Source organism: Rutilus rutilus, assembly GCF_951802725.1.
Source record: "Rutilus rutilus genome assembly, chromosome: 22".
NCBI classification, from domain to species: Eukaryota; Metazoa; Chordata; class Actinopteri; order Cypriniformes; family Leuciscidae; genus Rutilus; species Rutilus rutilus.
Window position 1 is genome coordinate 7,637,186 of NC_140227.1, and position 25,510 is coordinate 7,662,695.

General features: G+C 41.3%; 1 protein-coding gene across 2 annotated transcripts in view; it reads right to left on the reverse strand.

Annotated features, from left to right (window-relative positions):
• Positions 1-6,390: 6,390 nt before the first annotated feature.
• Positions 6,391-25,510, reverse strand: part of LOC311281911 (dysbindin) — a 34,102-nt gene continuing 14,982 nt past the window's right edge. Inside the window, exons 2-4 of one of the 2 annotated variants that reach the window (XM_084395272.1) lie at positions 16,026-16,175; positions 14,435-14,578; positions 6,391-7,688 (exon numbers count right to left, since the gene is read on the reverse strand). In XM_084395272.1, the coding sequence (XP_084251398.1) occupies positions 7,426-7,688; positions 14,435-14,578; positions 16,026-16,175 (557 nt within the window). In that variant the 3' untranslated portion in view covers positions 6,391-7,425. The remainder of the gene's footprint in view (positions 7,689-14,434; positions 14,579-16,025; positions 16,176-25,510) is intronic. The other variant, XM_084395273.1, reaches the window with a different exon arrangement.

Here is a 25,510-nt window from a genome sequence, read left to right on the forward strand (position 1 = left end):
AAAAAGCGCAAAATAAGTTACCTCAGAGATCATCTACCGCTGCAGATGCGTACGGTAATGCAAACCTGAAATGTTTATACCTGTTTTCCGGTTCGAACATTGGGCGTTCCGCATAACCCCTATTAACAGAACACAGGTGATGCAGATGATTATGATTAACTAAACACAGGTGATACAACTGAACTAATGATAGACAGTAGAAGCAGTCACTCAAGCCCAACCAGGTGTCAGTAAACCACCCCTTCATAGGTCACACCTACGATCACAACTGCATTACCAGTCAGTGCCTATAACCACGAGGAGACCACCGCCATTTTAGTGACCACACCCATCAAGAAAGGGCTAAAACACAATCAATCACGAAAGTAGCCCATATAATGTTTTAGCCTTTGTCCAAGTACTCTGAAGTCATGGACTTGCATGTTGTATTTACTGATGTCAAACCTGTTTAGTGCCCAATTTTTTTAACTAATAATTTGTGCAAATTAGGGTGTTTTCACACCTAGTTCATTTGAACCCTCCAAACACTCTCGGATTGGTTCAGCGTGTATGTGAACAAACCAAGTGATCTCAGACCCCGCTAAAGGGACCAAAAAGCGAACCGTACTCAGACCACCTCAGGGCGTAGCGTAGAGTACTGTTATCTTTCGCGTTTTATTGGGCTTAAACTGTCAAATACACACAAAAAAATTACATAAAGTTGGTTCTGTCTAAAGTGAAAGTAGACAGTTGGGATAAAATAGGATGCGTGTCTGTATCTGTTCTGCATGAGCTCTTAAATTGGTAGCAACCAAATAATACCCATGCTGCTGCTAGTCCTTAATTAAAAAAACAAAAGAGAAAATCACTCCCTGCTCTTCACTGCATTTTATTTTTTACATATTTTGTTTATTAAATTTTGCATTTGAATGGTGCTGTTATATAACCTACACCTACTGTGGCTGAAAAAATAAAGCACTGTTTATTTAATTTTTGTATATTATGTTTTATATTTGTAATGTGCATCTTTGTTCTTATTTTTAATAACAAAGATAAAATAATGTAATAAAGATTTTTATCTTCGCCCACTATAGCCTACATGGTCTGTCTTAAATTTTCTGTTATATTTTGTTACCTTGTAAGGCTCTGTTTTAAAAATAGGGACATTAGTTTGGCTGTAATGCTCATTCACCTGCAAAATAGTAAAACCAACATGAAAAGAATCGTGATGAAATCATGAATCGTGATTTTCCTGAAAAAATTGTGATATTATATTTTTGCAATATTGCCCAGCCCTAAAAGAGGCTATAACAGAAGAACCGCGTTACAATACCACGTAAAAGTACAAAAAAAAAAAACGAAAAAAAAACGACAGAAGTACATGATGACAAATTGCGTCGAAGTGGGGAGTCCACTGAAATTAAGGATTTCTGTCCTTTCTACGACAATATGGATGAAATTTTGGGTGCAAGCGCTTGTGCTTGTCTGACAGATGTTGTTGAAGGTTCTTTTGAGGTTGTGGTGTGGACAAGAAAGGGTCTGAGATCACTTCAATGCTAAAGAGGACCAAAAATGCTAAAGAGGACCACTTCTTCTTGTGCTGATTGGATGATTACCTGAACATGCTCCTCCCGAACTTTGTTACATAAAACTTCATTTCAACTTCCAATTTACATTAATACTAAGTAAAGATTATTATAAAGACTATACCATACTTAATCAGTTGGTATTAAGTAGGTAATTAAGTATTTTCTTCAGACAGAAGTCAAAATGTATAATTGTTACCGTTGTGTGGCTGTACTGAGCACACAATGTTGGAGAATAAACAGTTCCCTTTCAAGGGAACTCGCGCTGCGTCGATTGACACTAAGGGAACGCTTTGCGTGATGATGTCTTGAAGCACATGTGAAATCAGTCCAATCGTGTGGCGGAACGTCAGAGGCAAGTGACGTCACGAACCAGGAAACTATAAAGCCTGCCCAAACAAAGCAGCACTAGCTTCTATGTCTTCACAAGCGCTCTTTGTGAAACTGTCATTGTCTATTTGGTGTTGTTTTGTCACATATATATTTTTTTTAAATGGCGAGTAAGCAGCAGCAGTTTAGACAGTGTGTGCACCCCTGCCCGCGCTATTTAACAGGTGGGGACACACATGTTCTGTGTTTTGCATGTTTGGGTGAGGATCATGCACAGTCAGCGCTCAAGGGCGCTGGCTGTGAGCACTGTGATGTGCTTCCCATGCGGACACTCCGATCCCGCCTGGCATTTGTGATGGATTTTTTAATTAATCATAACTAACATTTGTTTTTGTTGCAGGAACAACATTAATATGCTTTTGGCTAAATGTATGTTTCCCCTTTTACTTTGGTTGTGTGAGGGTAAAAATAACAAATATGGGAAATGAAACTAGACATATGTCTAAACTTGAAACCTTGTGGTTACCTAGTAACAAGAGGGCTTGTCTATGAAGAACCAATCAAATTGTAGGGAAATTATGTAATGTTTCATGTACCCATTCTCCTTTTTTATAAAAACTGTTGTATTTGTGTTTGCTGTGGGATTCTCAATGAAATTTGTCTGAGATCCTCAGGCCATGATGCATTCTTCTTTTTGGGGGAGATTCTATGGAGAACTGCTCGGGATCTCCGTCGGCCGTGATTAAAGCATTTAAAGGACATTTGCTGAAGTCTGTTGGTTCAGTCAGATAGGGGAACAAGTTAGTTAGGTGACTCGGCCGACGTCGACTGTAGACACTCTAGAGTATAAATATTATTGAGTGGGGACGTTGACTGTAGACGAGACCCAGAGAAACAAACGTCGACTGTAGACGTTAGGGGACGTCGATTGTAGACGAGACCCAGGTACGTAATTAGGTTTAGGGAAAAAATCTACCACACGTTCTTTCGCGAGGCTCGGATCCCAAGGCTCGGGTCCCGCTGCTGCCGAGGCACAGCAGCAACTTCAGACTTGGGGTTGGCAAATGGATTTGTCAGCAGGGTTAGAGATGGGCCCAGCCTTATCTCTGCCTTCACCTGACAGATCCAGTGCCTTCTCTCAGGGTTTGGAAGCACGCACTGCAGTTACTTCTGCCCTGATTGAGAAACTGACACTGCAGCTATCAAGTTCTGAGGAACTAGATGTTGTTAGTTTCGAAGCAGGAGATACTGAGGACTCACCACCTCAGTCTCATGCTTTTGAGGAGCTCATTGAGGTTGTAACGAGAGCGATCAAAAGATTAAGCATCGATTGGCCGGCAGATAAGCAGGACGTTCGTTCGAAGAAGCAAACTAGACCAACGCTTCCTGCCCTCTCGTTCACAACCTCAACGCCGGGGCCTTCCGTTTTTCCCCGATCTCCACACCGAGGTGTCGAGGTTGTGGTATAAACCTGTTTCATAAAGAGTATATAGGCCACAAACATCACACTATTGCTCTATCACAAACTATAAAGAGCACGGTTATGGGGAGATGCCAAAGGTGGAAGAGACGCTTGCGAGCTATCGCACGGGTTGGGGAGCGATCCTGGAAGGACTCAGGGTCTGTGGAGGGACCATCATCTCTCCTGGCACATCAACCGCCTAAAGAGGTAGGCTGTATTTCTTGCCCTCAAGAATTTCCTCCCAGACCTCAGGGGCCACCATGTGCTGGTCTGCACAGACAACACATCGGTGGTCGCCTGTATACATCATCAGGGGGGCTTGCACTCGCATCCGCTATGCAAACTGGTGCACCAAATCCTCCTGTGGTCTCAGGGGAAGCTGCTGTCACTCAGAGCAGCTTACATCCCTGGGGGTCCAGAATATAGGAGCAGACATCCTGTCAAGACGGGCTGAGGCCCGGGGAATGGAGTCTCCACCGTGAGGTGGTGGAGCAGATATGGAGGGTGTTCTGCCAGGCTCAAGTGGATCTGTTTGCGTCTCGAGAGATGCCTCACTGTCCACTCTGGTTTTCACTCATCGAGAAACTTTATGCCCTGAAGTGGAGAGTCTTCACTTCATGATGTAGTGACCGTCAGTTGGACCCAGTTAACTGTCCGGTTGGCACAGTGCTGGACTACATGCAGGAGCGGTTCACGGTAGGTCTATCCCCGTCCACTTTAAAGGTTTATGTGACGGCCATAGGTGCTTACCACATTCCTTTAGGTGGAATGTCTTTGGGTTAAGACCCCTTGGTATCTCGTTTCCTCCATGGTACTCTGAGGCTGAGGCCTGCAGCTCGTACAAGGGTGCTGACATGGGATCTGGCCCATTGTCTTTCAAGGCCTTTCCCAGGCTCCCTTTGAGCCTTTGGAGGAGGTTCCAGCTAGGTTTCTTACATTGAAAGCTCTGTTCCTCCTCGCCATCTCATCTCTTAAAAGAATAGGAGATCTACAGGCATTGTCCCACTTTACCATACATTCGTCAGGTTTTACTCTTTGGACTTGGACTCTACACCGGGGTCTCGGGTGCTTTTGTCCTAGTGCTGCTCTTATGATTGCACACAGGACAGACACTTCTCACTATGATGCCGTTGTATAGACATATAGGTATAGACGTCCCCTTAGCGTCAAGGTTCCCCTTAGCTTCCCTGAAGAGGGAACGAGACGCTGCGTCACCTGCAATATCTCCTACGTGCCTGTAAGTGACTTGCTCAGACCTTACAAAGCTAGCGCTGCTTTGTATGGGCAGGCTTTATAGTTTCCTGGTTCGTGACGCCAGCTGCCTCTGACGTACCGCCACACCACTGGACTGATTTCACATGTGCTTCAAGACATCATCACGCAAAGCGTTCCCTTAGCGTCAATCGACGCAGCGTCTCGTTCCCTCTTCAGGGAACCGAGGTTTCAGTCGGAACCGAGGCGATTGTCTTTATTTCACAATATAAAAATGAACACGCAAGAGAATCCTGGAAAACACTAAGTAATGTAGTGATTGGTACTCATGTCACTGCTGATGTTGTGATTTTTGGATCACTCATCACTTAAGGTGTGGTTATGAGTTCATAAGATGACCACCATCCCCCTCTCTTAGTTCAAGGCACCAGTCAAGGCCTTTTACCTTGGCAGTATGAGAACACTCCCAACAGGAGGCTGTTCAATCATTTAGAATTAATGTAAAGTGGAGGGAGTTGGTCAGCTGATTTATCTGAAAGATTGGTGAGATTGCTAACTTGTAGAGCCTCTTCTGTATTATCAGCACAAGGAAGACACAAGTGTAATAAATAAATGTTATTAACAAAAGATAAACAAGAATAACTAACATACCTACTAAATGAATGCCATGAATGATAAAGGAATACAGTGCATAAGATGCATAAAATACAAGTGATTAAGTTGAATGTGACTATGGAAGAGTTATGTTATCTTATGGAAATATAAACTGTTGTTTATCTTCTCTGAAACTTGACATTTGCCTTTACCTTTCTTTTCCTTAATCTTTCTTTACCGTTCTTTACCTTTAAAGGTAAAGAACCTTAATTATGCATTAAACAAAAAAAAACGATAGATTATTTGTTATTAACTAGCATCAGCTATATTACCATAATGTAAATGTAAAATAGAAAACCTTATACTGAAAATATACAACAATGCCAAGATCTCTGGAAAGATGTTTGGTTAAGTGAAATTTAAGTTCCACGTGGTCGAGTGAGCAGTCCGATGATGGTGACGTCTTCCATTGGTTGTGCTGGGTGACAATGCAGTGGGGAAATGAGCCGGAATCCGTTTCAACTGCCTTGAACACAAAGCTCTGTGGGATGCTGATCTCCTGGAGCACCAAAGGGTCCTACAATCTGGGACATGCAGATGAGACCCTGAAGTAGGTGCAGAAGATCCTTAATCTGGAACACGCAGATGGAGGGACCTTTAAGTAAAGGTTTGCTCTCCTGAGCTTGACCTCCGATTGCAAAAGCCTCTAAAAGCCACCTATGTCAAAAATTAGATAATAATATTGAGTGATTGCTCTCCACACATAGTATACGTGTGGAGAGCACACGTAGACATAGTAAAGTATATGTTATTTAGCAATTTTGATTACTTTACTAATAGATTAAAAGGTAGAACATGACAATAAGACATGAGAAAGTGCGTCTATATTATCCCTATATATACTGATTGGCTCTATCACTCTGTCTCCTCTTCACCAATAAGCTGGTGTGTGGAGGGTGTTCTGGCATAGTATGGCTGCCGTCGCATCATCCAGGTGGTTGCTGCACATTGGTGGTGGTTGAGGAGATTCCCCCTTCCATATTCCATATGCTTTAAGTAGCCAGAAAAGCGCTATATAAATGTAATCAATTATTAGTATTATACTCTTGGCTGTGTTAAATATATCAAAGTGGGGTTAACCTCAGACCTAAATATTTTTCAATCAGTTTCTTCACTCATATTTGGAAATATGAGAAACAATTAAATAATAAATAATTAAATACCAATACTCTTTATCTGGCATTTGGCTTTATTTTGATAGCAAAGCATAAGGTGTTTTGGACATCAGACAGGAAGACATATTTCTTGACATTCTTAACCTACACACCCAACAGGTTTAGGCCTCACAAAAACTGTCAAGATTGGGTCATATTTCACTCCCAATCAAAATGAATAAAAAATAATAATATTTTGCTTAAAGAAAATGAAGTCTATCAGTGCATGTTACATAATGGGTTGTGCATGACATGACTGAGTTTATAGTATCCAGGTTACATTTTGGGTGGTTAAGAGGAAAGAAGGGGATAAAGTTGAGCATGACCTTGGTGCTAACAACGTCAAGATCATGGTTTGATTCCCAGGTAATGCATGAACTGATAAAATGCATATCTTCAATGCAATAGACACTTTGAATAAAAGTGTCTATCAAATGCATAAATGTAAAATAATGCCAAGATACAAAAAACCTTATACGGATAGTTCTACCAAAAATGAAAATTATGAAATGCTTCCTTAAGAAATTATGAAACCAAAAAAATCTGCCACCCTGAACCCAGAAACTAAGCAATTCAAATGGTATAAATAAAAGGCTTAATTTTCTCTATGTTTTCTTTTCTTTTGATATTTGAGGTGAAATGTTTGTGTGAGACTCACCTCAGCAGTTTTAATCTCTCATTGTTGGCTGTGGGCACCCCTGTTTGCATTTAGTGTCGCTACAGATCAGCATCAATCTTTGTAAAAAAGAATTGCAGAATTTTTGTGGTGTGTATGTGGTGTCAATAAACCTGCCGATATTTTTTTCCCCAAAAGAGCAAAAGATACAGTTAAATGATAAGACGCAAATGACAATACAACAATGCAGGTCTGTCAAAGTGTGACACTCCCTGTGTGGCGTAATAGGGGCCTTGTATGTGTTACATTTCGCAACGTTCATGAAGGTCTTTTGTTTGATTTATGGCTAAAACCACTCAACCCAACCCTAAAACAGTCTCAACCTAGACATGTAACTTTTCCCAAACTGTCAGTAATAAATGGCAAGGCAGGTTATAATGAGAGGTCAGAGGGCAGGGTCTCTTCATTGTTGCCTGTGGGCACCCCAGTTTGCAACAGGCTATCTTCATGCACATCTTCATCATCTGATTGGATGACAGGAGTGTTTGATCCGTCCTCATTGGATGCCTGACTGTCACAGGTGGAGTTTGAAGAAGTGGACAACATACGTGTTTTGATCTCACAAGGGTCAGAAATTCTCAAGGACACGTCATTTCTCCGCAGTCCATCCTCTTTTATGTCAGTGTGGCCAAGTGCTGGAGAAGAAATTGATTATTTGTTAACTATGGAATTCTATGGAGTTTTACAAGATTTTACAAATGTTTTGCTCAGATCTGAGCCACATAGCTTCAACATACAATGAGTGACTGTTTCTTTTGACACTTCCTTGTTAATTGGTTATCAATAAAAGGGTTTTACTAGAAAGCATATGGCAAGCCGTTTTAACATTTAATCCTTAAAACCTACTAGTCTCTATTTTCATGCTACTAGTACTTATTTTTTAGATACTAGTATCTATTCCATTAAGTACTAGTACTTATTCATTAGCTACTAGTGCTTATTCTTTAGGTACTAGTGCCTATTCTTTAGATACTAGTGCTAATTCTTTGGGTACTAGTACCTTTTTAAAGATTAGTACCTTTTTAAAGTACTTATTCATTAGTTACTAGTATTTATTATTAGATACTAGTATCTATTAAATAGTACTTATTCATTAGACACTAGTATCTTTTGTAATTGTTAGTAACTATTCTTATTTTACTAGTCACAACTGCTTTTTTACTCGTCTTATGTTATGACTAGTCAGAACGGCCACTGTAGAGTTCAATTAAAAATCTTACTAGTAAAATAAAAAATCGTACTAGTAACATTTGGAATAAATACTAGTATCTAATAAATAGGTACTAGTATCTATTGAATAAGTACTAGTAGCTAATTAATAAGTACTAGTATCTAATTAATAGGTACTAGTATCTAGGGGTGTAACGGTACACAGAAGTCACAGTTCGGTTCGGTACGAGTTCGGTACAATGGAGGGAAAAACAAAACAAAAATGCAGAAGGCTTGTGCATGTCTCCGGCATGTCTTATTTTTTAAACAAGTTTTATTAATAAAGTAAAGGCATAGAACCAGTTTATTTGTAGTGCACTGACAATAGTTTTATATAATTAGTTTATTAATTAAATGAATAAAAAGACCTTGAGATATGTTTGGTAATTGTACCTGAATGAATTGAAAATTAATTGAACTCTCTCTCTCTCTCTCTCTCTCTCTCTCTCTCTCTCTCTCTCTCTCTCTCTCTCTCTCTCTCTCTCTCATTACATTAATTAATTTGTATACCGTATATTCTCCGTGTAAATTTATGCACCGAACCATGACGCCCGTACCGTTTCGGTTCAATACGAATACATGTACCGTTCCACCCCTACTAGTATCTAATGAATAAGTACTAGTATCTATTGAATACTTACTAGTATCTAATGACTTAGTACTAGTATTTATTGAATAAATACTAGTATCTAGTAATAGGTACTAGTATCTAAAAAATAAGTACTAGTACCTAATAATTAACTATTAGTATTTAATATATATGTACTAGTCACAATTGGAATACACACTAGTCAGAACTGAATAGTTGATATCTGAATGACAGATCCCCATAGAAGTCAATGGCAACATTTTTTATTTGTTACTACAAAATAATAGTTACTAGTCACTATTGAAATAAGTACTAGTATCTAATTAATAGGTGCTAGTATCTATTTAACCCTCTGGGGTCTGAGGTGTTTTTGGGGTCCTTGAGATGTTCTGACATGCCCTGACATTTGTGCTTTTTTCAGTTGCTTATAAACATAGTAATGGCAAAAAAAAATTACACACTATTTAGCACAAACAGGGCTACCATAATATGTGAGCAACAAGAATGTACATGTCTGCATTTTTGAGAGAATAATGTTTATGCGTGGTTATTGAAAAAACTAAAAACTAAAGTTTCTGAAATAAGACCACAAAACACACACTAAATATGTGCCAATAAGACTTTTGTCTAATGGATGTCATCGCCTAGTGTTTTTTCTTCAAAATTATGTGAAAATCACCCTGCCTAATCCTTCACATAACACAATACATTGATTTGAATTTTGCAAAGCACTTTCTGTTTGGAAAGGCAATATTCGAGTGGGCGTTGACGATCATGCATATTTAGTGGTTCACACCTGAGGACTGCATACTTAATGAGCCATTCATTCAGGTGAGTCACTGAGCCACAAGAATGCAAGAGCAACAGTTGGAAGCATCTCAATTCTTTTTTATTTTTCCACATATTGTGCTTGCAATTTGGCCTATAATAGCCAAGGAAAACATGTAATTGTGCAGTTAATTCTCATACTGTATTTTCAGTTTTGGAATATTTATCCTCTCCCCAAATTTGTCACTAATAAAACACAATAAAAATTATTTAAAGAAAAGGCTTATATTTACCTTTTAATAGTTTGTTTACATCTACCTTGTAAATATTTAAATAAACAACAATTCAAGTGTAATCTTTCTTTGTACAAACTAAAGTATACATTTTATCATACATATTTCAAAGTTAAGGATTTGATTGATTATTTGATTATTTTTGACAAAAAAATTGGCAAATAAAAGCTTATTTGAGGTGGCAGATATTTTACAGTAAAAATGTATAATCTATCCAAAACTAATCAACGAAATGTTGTCTTTCATATGTCTGTAACATAGGTCTTTCATTTTTATTATAAGGAATATAAATGCTAATTTGCAGTTTAATACGTTGCTTATACAAATATATATATGTGCATACACACACACATATATATGTGTATATATTTATACACAAAAATAAATTTTATTTATATTTTTTATATACATTTTTTTTTCCACAAATTGTGCTTGTAAATTGTATAATATCCAAGGTAAACATGTCTAGTAATTGTGCAGTAAATTCTCATACTGTATTTTCAGTTTTGGAATATTTATCCTCTCCCCAAATTTGTTACTAATAAAACACAATAAAAATTATTTAAAGAAAAAAAAATTATATTTACCTTTTAATAGTTTGTTTACATCTACCTTTTGAGGGACATTTTCCATTATTATTATTATTCCTCACAGCGCTGCGAGACGGTGTAAACAAGTAATGATCTGAATAAACTTGTGTTTTCTCGAGCTGATATGGGGCTCGGGAAAACACAGCCCCTCACAGGTTTGCGCCGTGGATTCCCGCGAGTCAGACGCGGATACTGTGTTTGTTTTAGGCTCACGCAGTCTTCACTCGCTTCACTTCACTCGCGCTTCAATCCGTTGTGGAGACTCTCTTTTCGTTCCAGTGAAATTACAAAACAAAATACACACAAACATGTGTGGTTGTATATCAGGCCACTGATAAACATAATCTGATTTGACAAAAAAAAAAAAACTATATGAGTGCGAATTCGAATTCAGAACCTCTGACACGCTAGGCAAATGTTCTACCACTAGACCACTTGAGTTCACGTATTTACGTGTTCACGTATTTACTCACGTGAAAACTCAGTGTTTACTCGGCGTGATCAATTCGCTCTTGAACATGCTGCCGTTCGTCTGAGTTACAATCTTCCTCTGAGGAAAAGCCAAGGTGAGTTATTCCTCGCTGTCCAGGATCATCTGAAGGGCGTCTTTACCGGAGAAACGCGCCATCCTCTCTAAACGCGATGAACTATCAGTGAATCTGATCTGATGAAACTTCGTGTTTTCAAGGCATTGATCGGGGGGCGGGTGCGAAGCATAGATCACCTAAACTATTTACCATGTCAATAGCGCCGGGGGCGGGGCGGCCTCAGTTCATTATAGAGATAATTAGGCAGAAGGAAAAAACGGTACCTCTCCTTGCTTTCAAACGGATTACATGAGTTGAAAACATTTGTTTTTTTTATTAATTACTTCATTTAAAAGAAGAGATTTCAAGCTTCATAAAGACATATATCACGTGCCTGTGTGAGAAGTATTCGCTGAGTTATGATTCATTTTCGGACGCGTTTCAGAATGGACTACACGGACAGAGAGAAGGCAGAACTCGCTCCGTGATTATTTTTCTTAATTTGGCGAAAAGCACAACACTTTGTTTTTATTGTGAGTATACAGAAAAATAATACACATTTAACAGAATCGATTGATGTATGAAACTCCTATGGAAAATCAAAGTCAACAGAGTATTTATGAGTTTCTTTTACACTGATAAAAAAAAAGCGAGCTGGTATCGCCGGCGATACCGCCGACCTCAGGGGGTTAATAGGTACTAGTATCTAATGAATAAGTACTAGTATCTAATTAAGTACTAGTATTTAATGAATAAGTACTAGTAACTAATGAATAAGCACTAGTATCTAATAAATAAGCACTAGTACCAATTTAATAGGCACTATATCTAATGAATAACTACTAGTATCTTTTAAAAAGGTATAGTATCTAAAGAATAGGCACTAGTATCTAAAGAATAAGCACTAGTAGCTAATGAATAAGCACTAGTACTTAATGGAATAGATACTGTCTAAAAAAATAAGTACTAGTAGCATGAAAATAGAGACTAGTAGGTTTTAAAGATTAAATGTTAAAACGGCTTGCCATAGTAAGCATTCCTTTTTGGTGCTGTAAGTTATCTTTATTTGACAGCACATAGAAAATGCTCTTACCACCTGACAGACATCACTGAAATAGTTGTTCTGAGAAATCACACCTTAAGCCCTGTTCACACTGACAGTATTTAGATTGCTGGGATGGTTCCCCCCCAAAAAACAGTTAAGTGTAAACAAGCCATCTGTATCTCACTGGCAGTCCCTTGGCTTGCACAGGACTTGAAAACTGCCGACATTGCTAAAGAGAACCAGGCAGCAGAAAATATTTGACACTTTTAAAGCCCAGACAAAGTGTCTACTATGAAATATTTGTTATGCTGTGTGCAAAATTTCGTCAGAATACACAGTGACATTTGAAGGGCCATCAATGGAGATTATTATTTGTATTTTTCCCCCACAAAGCAGTTAAGCACAAACCCAGTGTAATTGCATTGATCAATGAAACTGTCTGTGGGACAGGGTTCGCACTTAACTGGTTTGACAAAAACAAATCACGTTTGCTAGTGGGTGTTTCAACTCAACTGCAGTATGCAGCTGTATGAGGCAATCATTGTCTATACTTCAGTACTCACTGCATTGCATCACTGTTTTTTGTTTGTTTGTTTGTTTTTTGCATATAGTTGATCTTATTTTATTGTTGGTCTCTATCACTCATTTTGCCAGAAATCATCCAGATCATTCGTATGTCCCCCAGATTCATATGGCACATAATAAACACATGAAAAAGGGTCCTATGTTCCCAGGGCCCTGTGTCCCCCAGTTTGTTTTATGGTAAATAAGAAATACAAATGAAAAGGTTCCTATTTTCTATATGCAGAGCTTGACATCAACACACGCCAACCCGCCAAATTTGGGTGGATTTCAGCAGTGGTGTGTAAAGCAGTCATTCCTACTAGCCATTTTGGTGGGGTAAATTTTTATATATACATACTTTTTTTTGCTGCTTATTGTGCTTAAACTGTCAAATACACACAAAATAATGTAAAAATGCAGGTCTTGGCGAGTATTCACGTAAACAGCTTGTGAAACAGTATAATGGGTCTATATGTCAGGTCTTAAGGTGACATCAGCTTAATATACCTGCTTTGTTACCAAATTATTAATAAATATAATATATATATATATATATACATATGGCAGTTTTTTCCCATTGTCTCTATGTCAAAATTGTGGCCAGCGTAAAGGCTAAGTGGCTAGTAACTTTGGAAAACCACTAGCCACAGTGACTGGTGAGCAAAAAAAGTAAATGCCAAGCCCTGCCTATATGTAGTAACATTAAATCAGTTAATGAAATATAAAATTTTCTGTTCCACAGCATTGCCAAATGGCTTTCAATATAATAGGCCTAGAGTTGAGGAAACTAAACAAATGGTTGGAGTAATGGAATCACAAAAGGTTATAGCCCTTATGTTAGGGATAGAAGTTTATTATTATGGCTCTGGGAAAATGAGTCCTGAACTTTTAAAAGGTTTACTTAATGTGTGTTAACAGACCATTGAACTGGGGAACAGGACCTAGGAACATAATTATGAGTCATATACATTTGTGGAACATAAGACCCCGTGAACATAGGTATGCTTCCAAAATTGTCAACTCTCATTGAAAATGAGGTTGCTTTGTTGCTGGCATGCTACTCTGAATATATCAAAAGTTGCTATATTTGTTGTGTCACAACCTGGGTGCAAATTCGAACACACACTCACAGCAATTCCTAACTATTTTACGTTTTCAGGGATTTGGTTGCTAATTCAGATGAATTTGTACTAATTCATTTGTACGTTTTCATACAATCTGCTTATGGTTTACAAGCTGTGTAGGTGTGGACCTTTATGCTTATTTTCTAACAATTGTATGTTTCCATGTGAATTACATCATACAAATTAATTTGAAATCACCACCTCCTTAAATTGTCAAGTTCTCCCATGAGAACAGGTTGGCAAATTGTATTAGTCCACAATGCCACTCCATATACTAATACATTGGGGAAAAAAGATGGTCTTTTTGGTAGTAACTATCACTTCGAGCACTATTTAGCTTTCAGTAGATATAAAAAAAAGACTACTTTGTGTACTACAGGGAACTTTGCACCTGGTTAGGAAACAATTACACTGCCAGCAATTTGCTGCAACAAAGCAACCAGAAGATATCAATTTCAGGTGTCATGAGCAACAGAGACTGATGGCAATGCAGTGAAGTAGAGTTCTACTTTATGCAAACACCAAATGGCAATGCACACAGTGGAGCCCATGTCACCTGATACCTGATACAGTTGGATATTGTAGTCAAGCAGGAATACCACTTAGCAATACAGAAACTTGTGGACCCACAATCAGTGTGAACGGCCATTTAGACTGGTGTGGAGTTTATACCTGGAAGAGGAGATGTCAGTGCTCCTTCCTCTCCGCTGGCACTGAAGAAGACATCCAAGGTCTCCTGATCAGAGATGTCCATCAGGTCCATCTGTTCTAGCATATCGACGTTCACCTCCATTGATGAGATGCTTCCTAAGGGAGCTGCAATTGGAGGGTCAGACACAACATGTGAGATGAAAAGAAAATGATTAGATGTGAATATGGCATATATAATCTTCTTTAAAGTAGGTTTCATCTATATCATCTAGGGCTGCACGATTCTGACAAAAATCATAATTGTCGATTATTCCTTTGAAATTGTAATTCCGATTATTAACTACGATTATCATAATGTACATTGAAGCGGGTCCGCTTACATCTGCATGTTTCTACAGTGGCCCTAAACGGACAAATGCGTTTCGTCACTATGTTGTTCTTCATGCAAAGAAGATAGCTAAAGTCAGTGAATAAAACACTGACACAATGAACAACAAGTAACAATAATATTCGCAATAACATCGTTTTACTGAATAATTAAGTAAACCTAATTTCTTAATTTATCTTTAAGAAACCTCATTGATTAACTGGCTACTCTCTGCTGTCTCAGACGACGACATCACTTCCTGTCAGCCACCATAACTTCTGTTGGTTGCAATCCGCAAACTCACCACTAGATGCCGCTAAAAACTACACACTGCACCTTTAAAATAAGCTATAGAAAGGCAAACAAAAACACATCTTAAGCACACAGAATGATGTAAGTGAACTTTTTTTTGTTGTAATTGCGCCTTTAAACGATTGCATAATCGTGGCATCCGTAATTGTAATCGCGATTACAAATTCGATTAATTGTGCAGCCCTAATATCATCACATGTCTTAAATTAAAGATCGTGGTCTTTCAACCTTTAAGAGGATTTTGCTATAATGTGTGATATTGATCTATTAATATTGTGTGTACCTGGTATTCCCTACGTTATGGGGACCAAATGTCCCCACAAGGATAGTAATACCAGTCATTTTTGACCTCCTGGGGAAATTTTTTTGGTCCCGGTGAGGAAACAGCGTATACATCGTATAAAGTTTTTTGTAGATTTAACACTGTATAAAGTTTTCTGTGATGTCTAGATTTAGTGTAGGATGATAGAATATACAGTTTGTACAGTATAAAAATCATTATGTCTAAGGAAAGTCGCTTTTAAACATGGAAACCAGTATGTGTGTGTATGTGAGAGAGAGATAGAGAGAGATGATAATGACAGTTCTTACTGTTTGAAGCTAACACAAGTTAGCTTGCAGTCAATTAACTTTGAACTTTGAAAAAACAGTTGGTCTACATGACTCCATATCTACTTTCTGATCTTGGTGTAATAATCTTAAAATGTATGACATTGGTTGACTTTCAAGCTGTCACTCTGGCAGAGATATTGGTTTTCCTTAAATAAGTTTGACAAAAAAAGTGTAAAGTGCAATTTTCCTAAATTTACCTGAAAACTTTGTATAGGCTAAATTTATCAGTTTTAAATGAACTTTTTTAAAGGCCCAAAATTATATTATATAATTTTTTTTTTAATGAAAGAGTCACCCATATATGTGTGTGTTCAAACTCACGTCTCTTATAATCTATCTGCAGGTGTGCAGAGGAGAGGTAGACATCCACATCGTGTTGAAACACCTCCTCAAAGAATCGTTGTCTCTCTCTCAGCCTCATTTGCTGGGCCGACTCTGTGTCCGGGACTCTCTGTGCATGTTCTGTCTCCGCTATTAGCAAAAACAGGGACAGTAACTTCAGTCACATGTCACATCAACACCCATTAACAGGATATTTGCTTAACACCACATTTTCTAAATTAAATTAAGCAACAGTTAGTTCTACAATGGACAAGCTGCACTCTAGAACCTTCTTCCAAAAACACAACAACAATCCACCAGCAGGGGGCATAAGTTACTTGAAATCTCTATACTCACTCTATCATTACATTGAGATCTAATTTGTTTTTGATCGTTTGTTCAGAGCAACAATTAGAGTTATGTGCATTCATTATGCATGTCCATTTAGTCATATCTCTTCTAATAAAATTCGGACCAGTGGTTCACAGTTTTTGTGTGCCTTGTTTACTTCAGCCAATTTTGTAGTAGCCTAAATGAAAGTAAAAAGGTTAGAAAGAGAACATGATGTGCTAAGACAAAATAAACATTTGTGGAATGTATGAGAGTGTTACATACAGATATAATATGAACATTGTGTATCAGTTTGTTCAGAAGGACTGATGAGTCAGAGGACAGATAAACATTCCTTACTTAAGCCTTATTTGACAAGCTGGAATGAATATATAGGTGGTGTGTATTAGGCTCTTAAGTAGATTATTCCTTTTAAATATAGGACATCATGTAAACATGTTCATTTGTGTGTCTGTTTTATAGAGACAAAATAGCTAACAAATTGTCTCCAGAGTACTTTTAAAACCTTCAAAGGGAAAAATGGTCGATAAAGACACTAAACAATCTCTGTTTACTTCAAAACAAGTTTTATTTGAAACGTCATGCTCTTTTTATATATACCTTGGAGTGCGATGTAAACACATATACTTAACCATGGTACTGCCATAATACTTTCTTGAACAAGCAGTAATCAATGTCTTGTTTTGATAATCATATAAAACATGTTTTACCATACATTAAAAACATGTATGAATGTGTTTTTTGACTAATATTGGCAGGCAAAGAAAACGGACCTTTGACCACCGGTCTATATATGGAGTCCTCTCAATGTGTGTTAGCACATGCACAACCATCTCGAAATAGACAATATGAGTCATCTGCCACCCTGAACCCAGAAACTAAGCAGTTCAAAATATAAACATCCAGTTCTGAGTAAAGCAACGCTGGAAAACTAGTATCAATATCAGCTTTCATCAGATGCAGTTTTATAAACATTTAAGAGATGTAGTATTTAGAGTGCATTCATTATGCATTTCTTTTATTGCATAAGAATCTTTTTACATTACACACAAGCAACAATTATGGGTTGTCAGTATGACATGTTCAGCCTGACATTTGTGTTTCACTGTCCTTGAAAAGTGACACGGGGCAAGTATCAGCTCAACTGAAATAACAGCCCTAAAGCTTGCACCACAGCTCAAAAGTGTTAGAGAATGGCATTCTTTTTCCTTTCACAAGTCATTAATACATCCAGCCTCACAGAGACAGTGTCCCGCAACTCAGCCATAATTAGAAGGCACAGGCTGAGCCTGAAATAATTGGATCTGCCTTTTAAACCTGGTCTAAAATAGGAATAATGTAAAGATTATCTGGTTTGTGCTAGGAGAGCTGATCGCATTCAGCTGCTTCAAGACGTGCCGTAGAACAACGCCGTCAACAGAGGGGGATAACTGTGAACATTGTCCCAGGCTCTGTATATATATATATATATATATATATATATACACAGTATTCAACATTTGAAGTGTATCAAAAAACGTAATCAAAGTTGTCGGGTATTGTTCAAAATTCATGTATAACTTGGATGAAAGGTTTTGATCCACTTCAAATGCTGACTACTGTATATTATATATACTGTATATATATATATATATACATATATGTGTGTGTTTGTGTTTGTGTGTGTGTACTAGGCCACATGTGGTGGTGCCATTATAAAATAAAATCAAACAGCTTTTTCTGGCCCACCATTTTTTTCTACTTTCGATGTGTGTTGTTTGTTGCCATATTTGATACATCAGACTTTTATGATGCATTTGATAAAGTATGATATAGGAGAACACGGAGCTATAAAAAAACAAGAGCAAATATATGCAATTTGGTATTTATATGGCCAAAAATTAAGTCTAGCAGACTGCTTACATAAAATGAATATATCTCCCAATAATATGTTATTTAAATGCTTAGTTTTATGATCAAATCTCTGTAGTTTTTTTTATAAACAATAAAAAAGTTATTCTGACATTTACTTAATAAAAATCAGTAAAGATAAAGGTACCATGATCTGAATGGGGAAGTTAATTAAACGTACTCGGTTATAGCGTAAGTTGCTTATGCTACGGGAAAAACTCCTTTTCTCGAGATATTGAAGCCAAAAAATTCTCCTTAATTTTGTATTTATTGTCAACGCGTTGCAGCAGCTAGCAGACCTAGAGCGGCCTGACTAGCGTGCTCATTGGCTGCTCCGCGGCAACTGCAGCAGCCTACCACTGAGCCCTGCGTGACGTCACGCCAATGGGATCACTTTGCGCCCTCACGCGTCATAGCCCGCCAGAATGGGCGTGGCTTTAGCGTATAAAAGACGGGCTCGGGAGCTGCTTACCTGGTTTTCATCGAATGAAGCGAGACCAGCTTGAGGCGCGAGCACGGCAGGTTATGCAATACTCGTTCCCAGAGAGAACCGAGGTTACGCTAGTAACCAAGTACATTCTCTTACAAGAGGTTCTCTCGTATTGCGTAAGTTGTTTACGCTACGGGAACCCCTTGTCAACGCCATGCACGCCAAGCATCCACCACATATAGTCCCAGGGGCACACCCGGGGAACACAGATTAGTGGGAATAAGACGGCCAACCTGAGTGGGCCAGTACATGTACATAAGCACACAGTATCATGTGGCAGCGAATACAGAGCGGCACAGCCGGTCCATACTGAAAAGGGAAAAACTACCCTTATACGGCAGCTCAACCAGGGGAGCTAGGATTAATGTGAGAGTAGCCTGGGCGCGAACGAATCTGAGCAGAACATACTCGTAACTTAGACTGACAAAAGTCTAGCATGCAGGGCAGGAACTTCTAGGTTATAAAACCTAACAAATGTAGAGGGGGAGGCCCAGCCTGCCACCATACAAATGTCGTGAATAGAAATCCCGCTGGACCAAGCCCACGAGGAGGCCATGCCTCTAGTGGAATGAGCCCTGACACCAGGGTGGGAATTATACCGCGGCCACGCGGCCATGGCCGCCGTTGCCCTACACTTTGGCCTTCATGCCCCGTGAAAAAAAAATCATCGTACGGCCACAGTGGCCTGTGTGCCCTGGCCCTGTCCAAGTTCCACCCAAGTAGTCTCTGAACTTCAATTAGTTTGTGGATTCGCGCAGGTGCAGTGTCATAATCACATCGATGATCTCACGCATCAAAACAGCAGTGCAAGAGACCTTTCTCACAACTTCCGTATTTGTGACCGGAAATACGCAATCGTCGTGGTAATCTACTTCCTCCGCAGTCAAAGCAACATAAAAAATGGCGCAAGCAACTAGCAAGAGCTATTGACACGCTAATGATGTGTCATTTTAATTAACAGTTCAGTAACAGTTAGCCTCGCTCTCTACTTACCTTGATATTTATGGACAAATTCCGTGTGGAAATTTTTTTACCCTTTATTTCGTTTTTTCTTTTTGGTGACGGAGTTTTCCTCTACGAGTCGTCACATCAGTATGTAATATTTGGCAAATCCGTTAATGAAGTTGTGTAGACTCTTTGATCCATTTTAAACTTGCCCGCGTTTATGTTTTTCTGGTGTGTTGACGCTTGACAGGAACTCCGCTTCCACAACGATTACGTATTTCCGGTTATTGTGAGAAAGGTCTAGAAGCATGTAACGTCAGCACCAACAGAAGAACGACACTCTGTTGTCGAAACTGGGGCATAGATATATACACTAGATTTCGCCTTGGCTACGGCATTCGTTCATGAACTGCCGTAGCCAAGGCGAAATCTATATGTCTATGCACCAGTCTGCGCACACGTCACACAGCAGGAAGCGCGGGCGCCCTCAGATCACTTGGACGTCGCTGTGTTACAAGAGGTAAAAACGATATAAATACTGTTCGTTTTCTCACACAAACCGCTCGTTTCGTGTCTTAGGCCATCAATGTGTACTTACGATGGGGAATTGTTTAATTTGGACGATGGGGAATTGTTTTAATTTGGACTCTGTGGATGGCTGCTCTTTGAGACCGTGACCATAGACCTGCATTATATGACTGACAGACAAGAACGGTTTGACCTAAAAATATCAAAATCTATTTGCTAGTAGATAAGTGCCCTTTTCAGAAAAGGGCCCTATGCAAGGTTCCAGAGGTAACGGCGTCGGCGCACTGAAGCGTTTTTTTTTTTTTTAATAGTTCAAAGTTACTATAAGATTTAATGTTATTACCTTGACAAACTATAACTTACATCATTAAAAAGATATAAGACTCACGTTTCAGTATTTGAACACTATTGTATTCTGAGAAATTTATATTGACAGTTATGTCTTAATTTGTGTCAGGAGTTATGAAATGCAAAAATGAGTCGATACCTTTAATATGAATTATGAGCGTCAGACGCTCCCATTCATAAAAAACTCCTGTGCTGTCGTCATGAAAGCGATTCACAAAACAACGTCCCTCACGGCTTTTAGCTCAAAAGTGTGCAGATTTGGAGAAATATTGATATATTCTCAGTTTACATCAGATTTCTATTGACAGGAATAATATTTTATTGAATTTATAGCCAAATGCGTCGATGTAATCATTATGAGCGCTGTATACTGATGTGCTGTGTTTTCAATTCATACCAGCAGCCTGAGGGCACTCTTCTGAACATTATAGTCCATATTTGAAACACATGAAGAAGAGCGTTCGACAATGCAGGAAATTATTAATTTATTGGCATTTGTGTTGTTTCTGAATGCTTTTATTGGCATTTGTGTTGTTTCTGTTGTTGTGTGAGGGTGTATACCTTCTGGATGTAATGGCGCTCTCTCTCTCTCTCTCATTAAAAAATGTTGTTTTTTTTTATTAAAAAAGTCATAATCCATGTCTTATTCCAAATTAGGATGTTATGGTATCAATCTGAATGGGAAAACCATCGAATTGTACGATGGCCTTTGTGCCCTGTCATATGGCCTTGGTGCCCCTAAAAAAAAAAAAAAGGTGGAGGCCAAATGGCCTTGCCCCTAAAATTACATAATTCCCACCCTGCCTGACACCCAAGGGTCCTTAGACGCATATGCTGCCGCGATAGTGTCCACAATCCACCTGGACAGACTCTGTTTCGAGGTGGCGAGGCCCTTGGCGCGCCCACCAAACGAAACATTTAGCTGCTCCGAGCGCCTGAAGGCGGTGGAGTGCATGACGTAAACCCTTAACGCCCTAACAGGGCAAAGGAGGTTAACATCGACTTCTTTACCGGATCCCGGTAGGGCCGATAATGTAATAACCTGCGCTCTGAAGGGAGTGCCAAGCACTTTGGGGACATAACCATGTCTCGGCTTGAGGATGACTTTAGAGTCATTAGGTCCAAACTCGAGACATGCGGCGTTAACAGATAACGCGTGTAAGTCACCCACACGCTTGACTGATGACAGGGCTGTCAGAAAAGCGGTTTTGAGCGAAAGGTATTTCAGATCCACAGTCTGTAAAGGTTCAAAGGGATGTGCTTTCATGGCCTCCAGGACCATAGAAAAATCCCAAATAGGAACCGACAGGGGTCGCGGGGGATTCATCCTCCTAGCTCCTCTAAGGAAGCGGATGACGAACTTGTTCCTTCCTATTGACTGGCCGCGCGTCGACTCTGCGAACGCCGCAATGGCCACAACATATACTTTGAGCGTGGAAGGGGTCCCGCCCTTTTCCAGTAGCTCTTGAAGGAAACAAAGCACCCCGGAGACCCCACAGGTTTGTGGGTCTAGGTTTTTGTCGGCGCACCAGCTAGTAAACACAGACCATTTAGACGCGTAGAGCCTTCTCGTAGAAGGAGCTCTAGACTGCGTGATCGTGTTCACAACCCCTTCTGGCAGGACAATGGGTATCCGTTGATTATCCATGCATGCAGAGACCAGCGCTCTGGATGAGGATGCCAAATCGAGCCGCCGGCTTGAGAGAGGAGATCCTTTCTCACCGGAATCGGCCATGGGGCTAAGTCCGTCAGCCGCCTCAACTCCGGGAACCAAGTTTGGTTCTCCCATCGCGGGGCTATGAGGAGCACCGAGTGGCCAGTCTCCCTGATTCTCCTGATTACCTGTGGTAACAGCGAGATCGGGGGAAAAGCGTACTGTGGGCAGCTGGGCCATGCTTGGGCCAGCGCGTCCTCGTTCTTCGAAAAGAACATTGTGCATTGAGCGTTGTCTTCTGACGCAAATAGGTCGATATTCGCTTTGCCGAAGAGGCGCCACAGCAGCTGGACTGTTTGAGAATGCAGGGACCATTCTCCCGGAGGAACATTGTTCCTGGACACTCTGTCTGGACAGTCGTTCAGGTGACCAGGCACATGCGCGGCTCTCAGCGAGAGCAGGGAGTGCTGAGCCCAAACGAGGAGGCGTTCCGCCAGAGCATTGAGATTTATGGATCTGATGCCGCCTTGGCGGTTCACGTAGGCCACCCCTGACATGTTGTCCGTGCGAACCAGTACATGGTGACCCCGCAGGCAAGGGAGGAAGTGCCTCAGCGCCTTCTCGACCGCTATCATCTCCAGACAGTTTATGTGAAGGCCCTTTTCCTGGTCTGACCACTGGCCAAAGACCGGCCTGCCCTCGAAGAGGGCGGCCCAACCTAGGTTGGAGGCTTCTGTCGAGATTACCTTCCGGTACGAGATAGCTCCCATTGTCACTCCCGACTGGTACCATTTGGCCGCTATCCAAGGCTCCAGAGCTGAAACTCAGCTCTGAGTCACTCTGATACGCAGACCGCCAGAAACCCAAGCTCGGTGTGGTACTCGTGCATTCAGCCAGCGTTGTAGAGGGCGCATACGTAGCAAGCCCAGCTGAAGTACTGCTGAAGCTGAGGCCATACAGCCTAACATTCTCTGAAAAGTTTTCAGGGGAACAAGGCTGCCCGTCCGGAATGAAGCGGCCAGGAGTCGAGCACGGCGCGCGCGCTGTGTCGACAGGCGGGCTGTCATAGACACGGAGTCCAGTTCTATCCCCAGAAAAGAGGTTGTCTGACTGGGCAGTAATGAGCTCTTGGTCCAATTGACCGTGAGACCCAATTTTTCCAAATGGCTGAGAAGCAACGTTCTGTGAGATTATAATTCTATCTCCGACTGTGCTAGAATCAACCAATCATCCAAATAGTTCAATATTCGCATGCCCTGACTTCTGAGGGGAGCGAGAGCCGCGTCCATGCACTTCGTAAATGTACGGGGTGCTAGGGACAGGCCAAACGGGAGGACGGTGTATTGATATACCTGACCGTCGAAGGCGAATCTCAAGAATGGCCTGTGACGGGGTATTATCTGAATCTGAAAGTATGCGTCTTTCAGATCAAGAGAGATAAACCAGTCCCTCGGGCGAACTTGCGCGAGGATTTGTCTGGTCGTGAGCATTTTGAACGGTCGCTTCATGAGAGCTTTGTTCAAATGTCTCAGATCTAAGATAGATCTGAGAGCCCCATCCTTCTTTGGAACGAGGAAATACCGGCTGTAGAAGCCTGACTCGCTCTGGGAAGGCGGTACTGGTTCTATGGCCCCTTTGCATAGCGGCTTTGCTATTTCTGCGTGAAGTAGGTGTGCTACTTCTTTGATTCACTTGTGTCTCGGTCCGTGCTAGGAAGCGCGGCGGACGGCGAGCGAATTGCCTGCGAATAGCCCTGCTTTACTGTGTTCAGCACCCATTCTGACACTACCGAAATAGCTTCCCAGGCTTTTGCGTGCATAGCTAGGGGTAGAATGGCCTCTCGGTTCCGGTCGCCACACGGCGTGGGCTCGCGAACCTGAGTCTGAGGTATCGGCGCGGTGAGCACACTCTCGATGCTTGAACGCAGCGGCGCGCTGAAAGCGGCGGCTGGCCGGTTTACATGTAACGTCCCGGTAACTTTGAGCAGGGAACATTTCATGGGGAAAAACCCGGGGCGCGTGAGAAGCGCAGGGCGTGTTGTGTTTATCAGTAAGCGTGGGCGCTCGCGGGCGGACACAGGACTTACAACATAGCCGGTGTGTGTCGGCTTTATAGGTTTTGTCCCCTGGGATAAAGTAGGTGTGGGTACTGTTTTGTGAGCACATTTCCTACATCTAACACTCGAGCGGCATCTGCCAGCTCTACGAGAGTGGGCTCTGCATGAGTGAATGACACAAGGGGAACCGTGCTTGTGTGTAGGGGTGAACACTGGGAAGCGGGCACATTTTCTACACTCAAGACACCATCGGCATTAGCCGGATAACCAGAAATTGTACTCTTTATGAGATTTCTCTGGGTCGCCGTAAAAACGGCGTTTGGGTGCAGGTGAGCGGATTGTACAATGTGCTCGTTGGCTGCAAAATACACATCTGCAGTCGCCTTTTCTAAGGGAACTGACAGAGCGAAAAGCTTTGAAGGCAGTCCGGCCGCAGCAGGACTCGACCTTCTTCTCCTCCTTGAAGCTGCTAGGAGGACTTTGCGGGCTCAGGTGTCAGTGCAATCTTAGGCCGGGGTCCCCGCAGGGGAGGCGGCCTGCGGCGGCTTGACAAGCGCGATCTCTGGCGAGTGCCTTGGCGTCGTTGCGAAGGCGGAGGCTGGGAGGACTGCTGGGTAGAGCTCCGGGCAGGAGGCTGCTTTTGAGAGCGGCCTGCGGTGGAGCTTGAGCGACGAGGCAGAAATAGCTTCATGGCCTGTGTGGTCTTCTGCACTTCAGAAAACCGGTCGACAATCCCACCAACAGCTGGGCCAAAGAGGCCGGACGGGGAGAGCAGGGCGTTAAGAAACACAGCCCGCTCAGCCTCCCTCATGTCAGCGAGCGTCAACCAGACATGCCTCTCCGTGATGGTGAGCGAGGGTTAGCCTGGTGCTCCTCCCAATAGCCTGGGCCGCGGATTTAGTAGCACGAAGGGAAAGGTCCGTTGCGCTTCTTAAATCCGTAATGATGGACTGGTCTGCGCCTTTCTCATCCCACTCACGGAGGAGATCGGCTTGCAGAATCTGCAGAACTGCCATCGAGTGCAGGACGGAAGCAGCCTGTCCAGCGGGGGTGAAAGCGCGGCCGACGAGAGCTGATGTGGCCTGGCAAGCTTTAGACGGGAGGGCAGCCTTTGCACGCCATCCCGCAGAGGGCGGACAAAGGTGCGCTGCTACCGCCTCTTCCACGGGGGGGATCGACTTGTATCCCTTCTCACTGGCGCCGTCCACTTGGGAGAGCGTCGA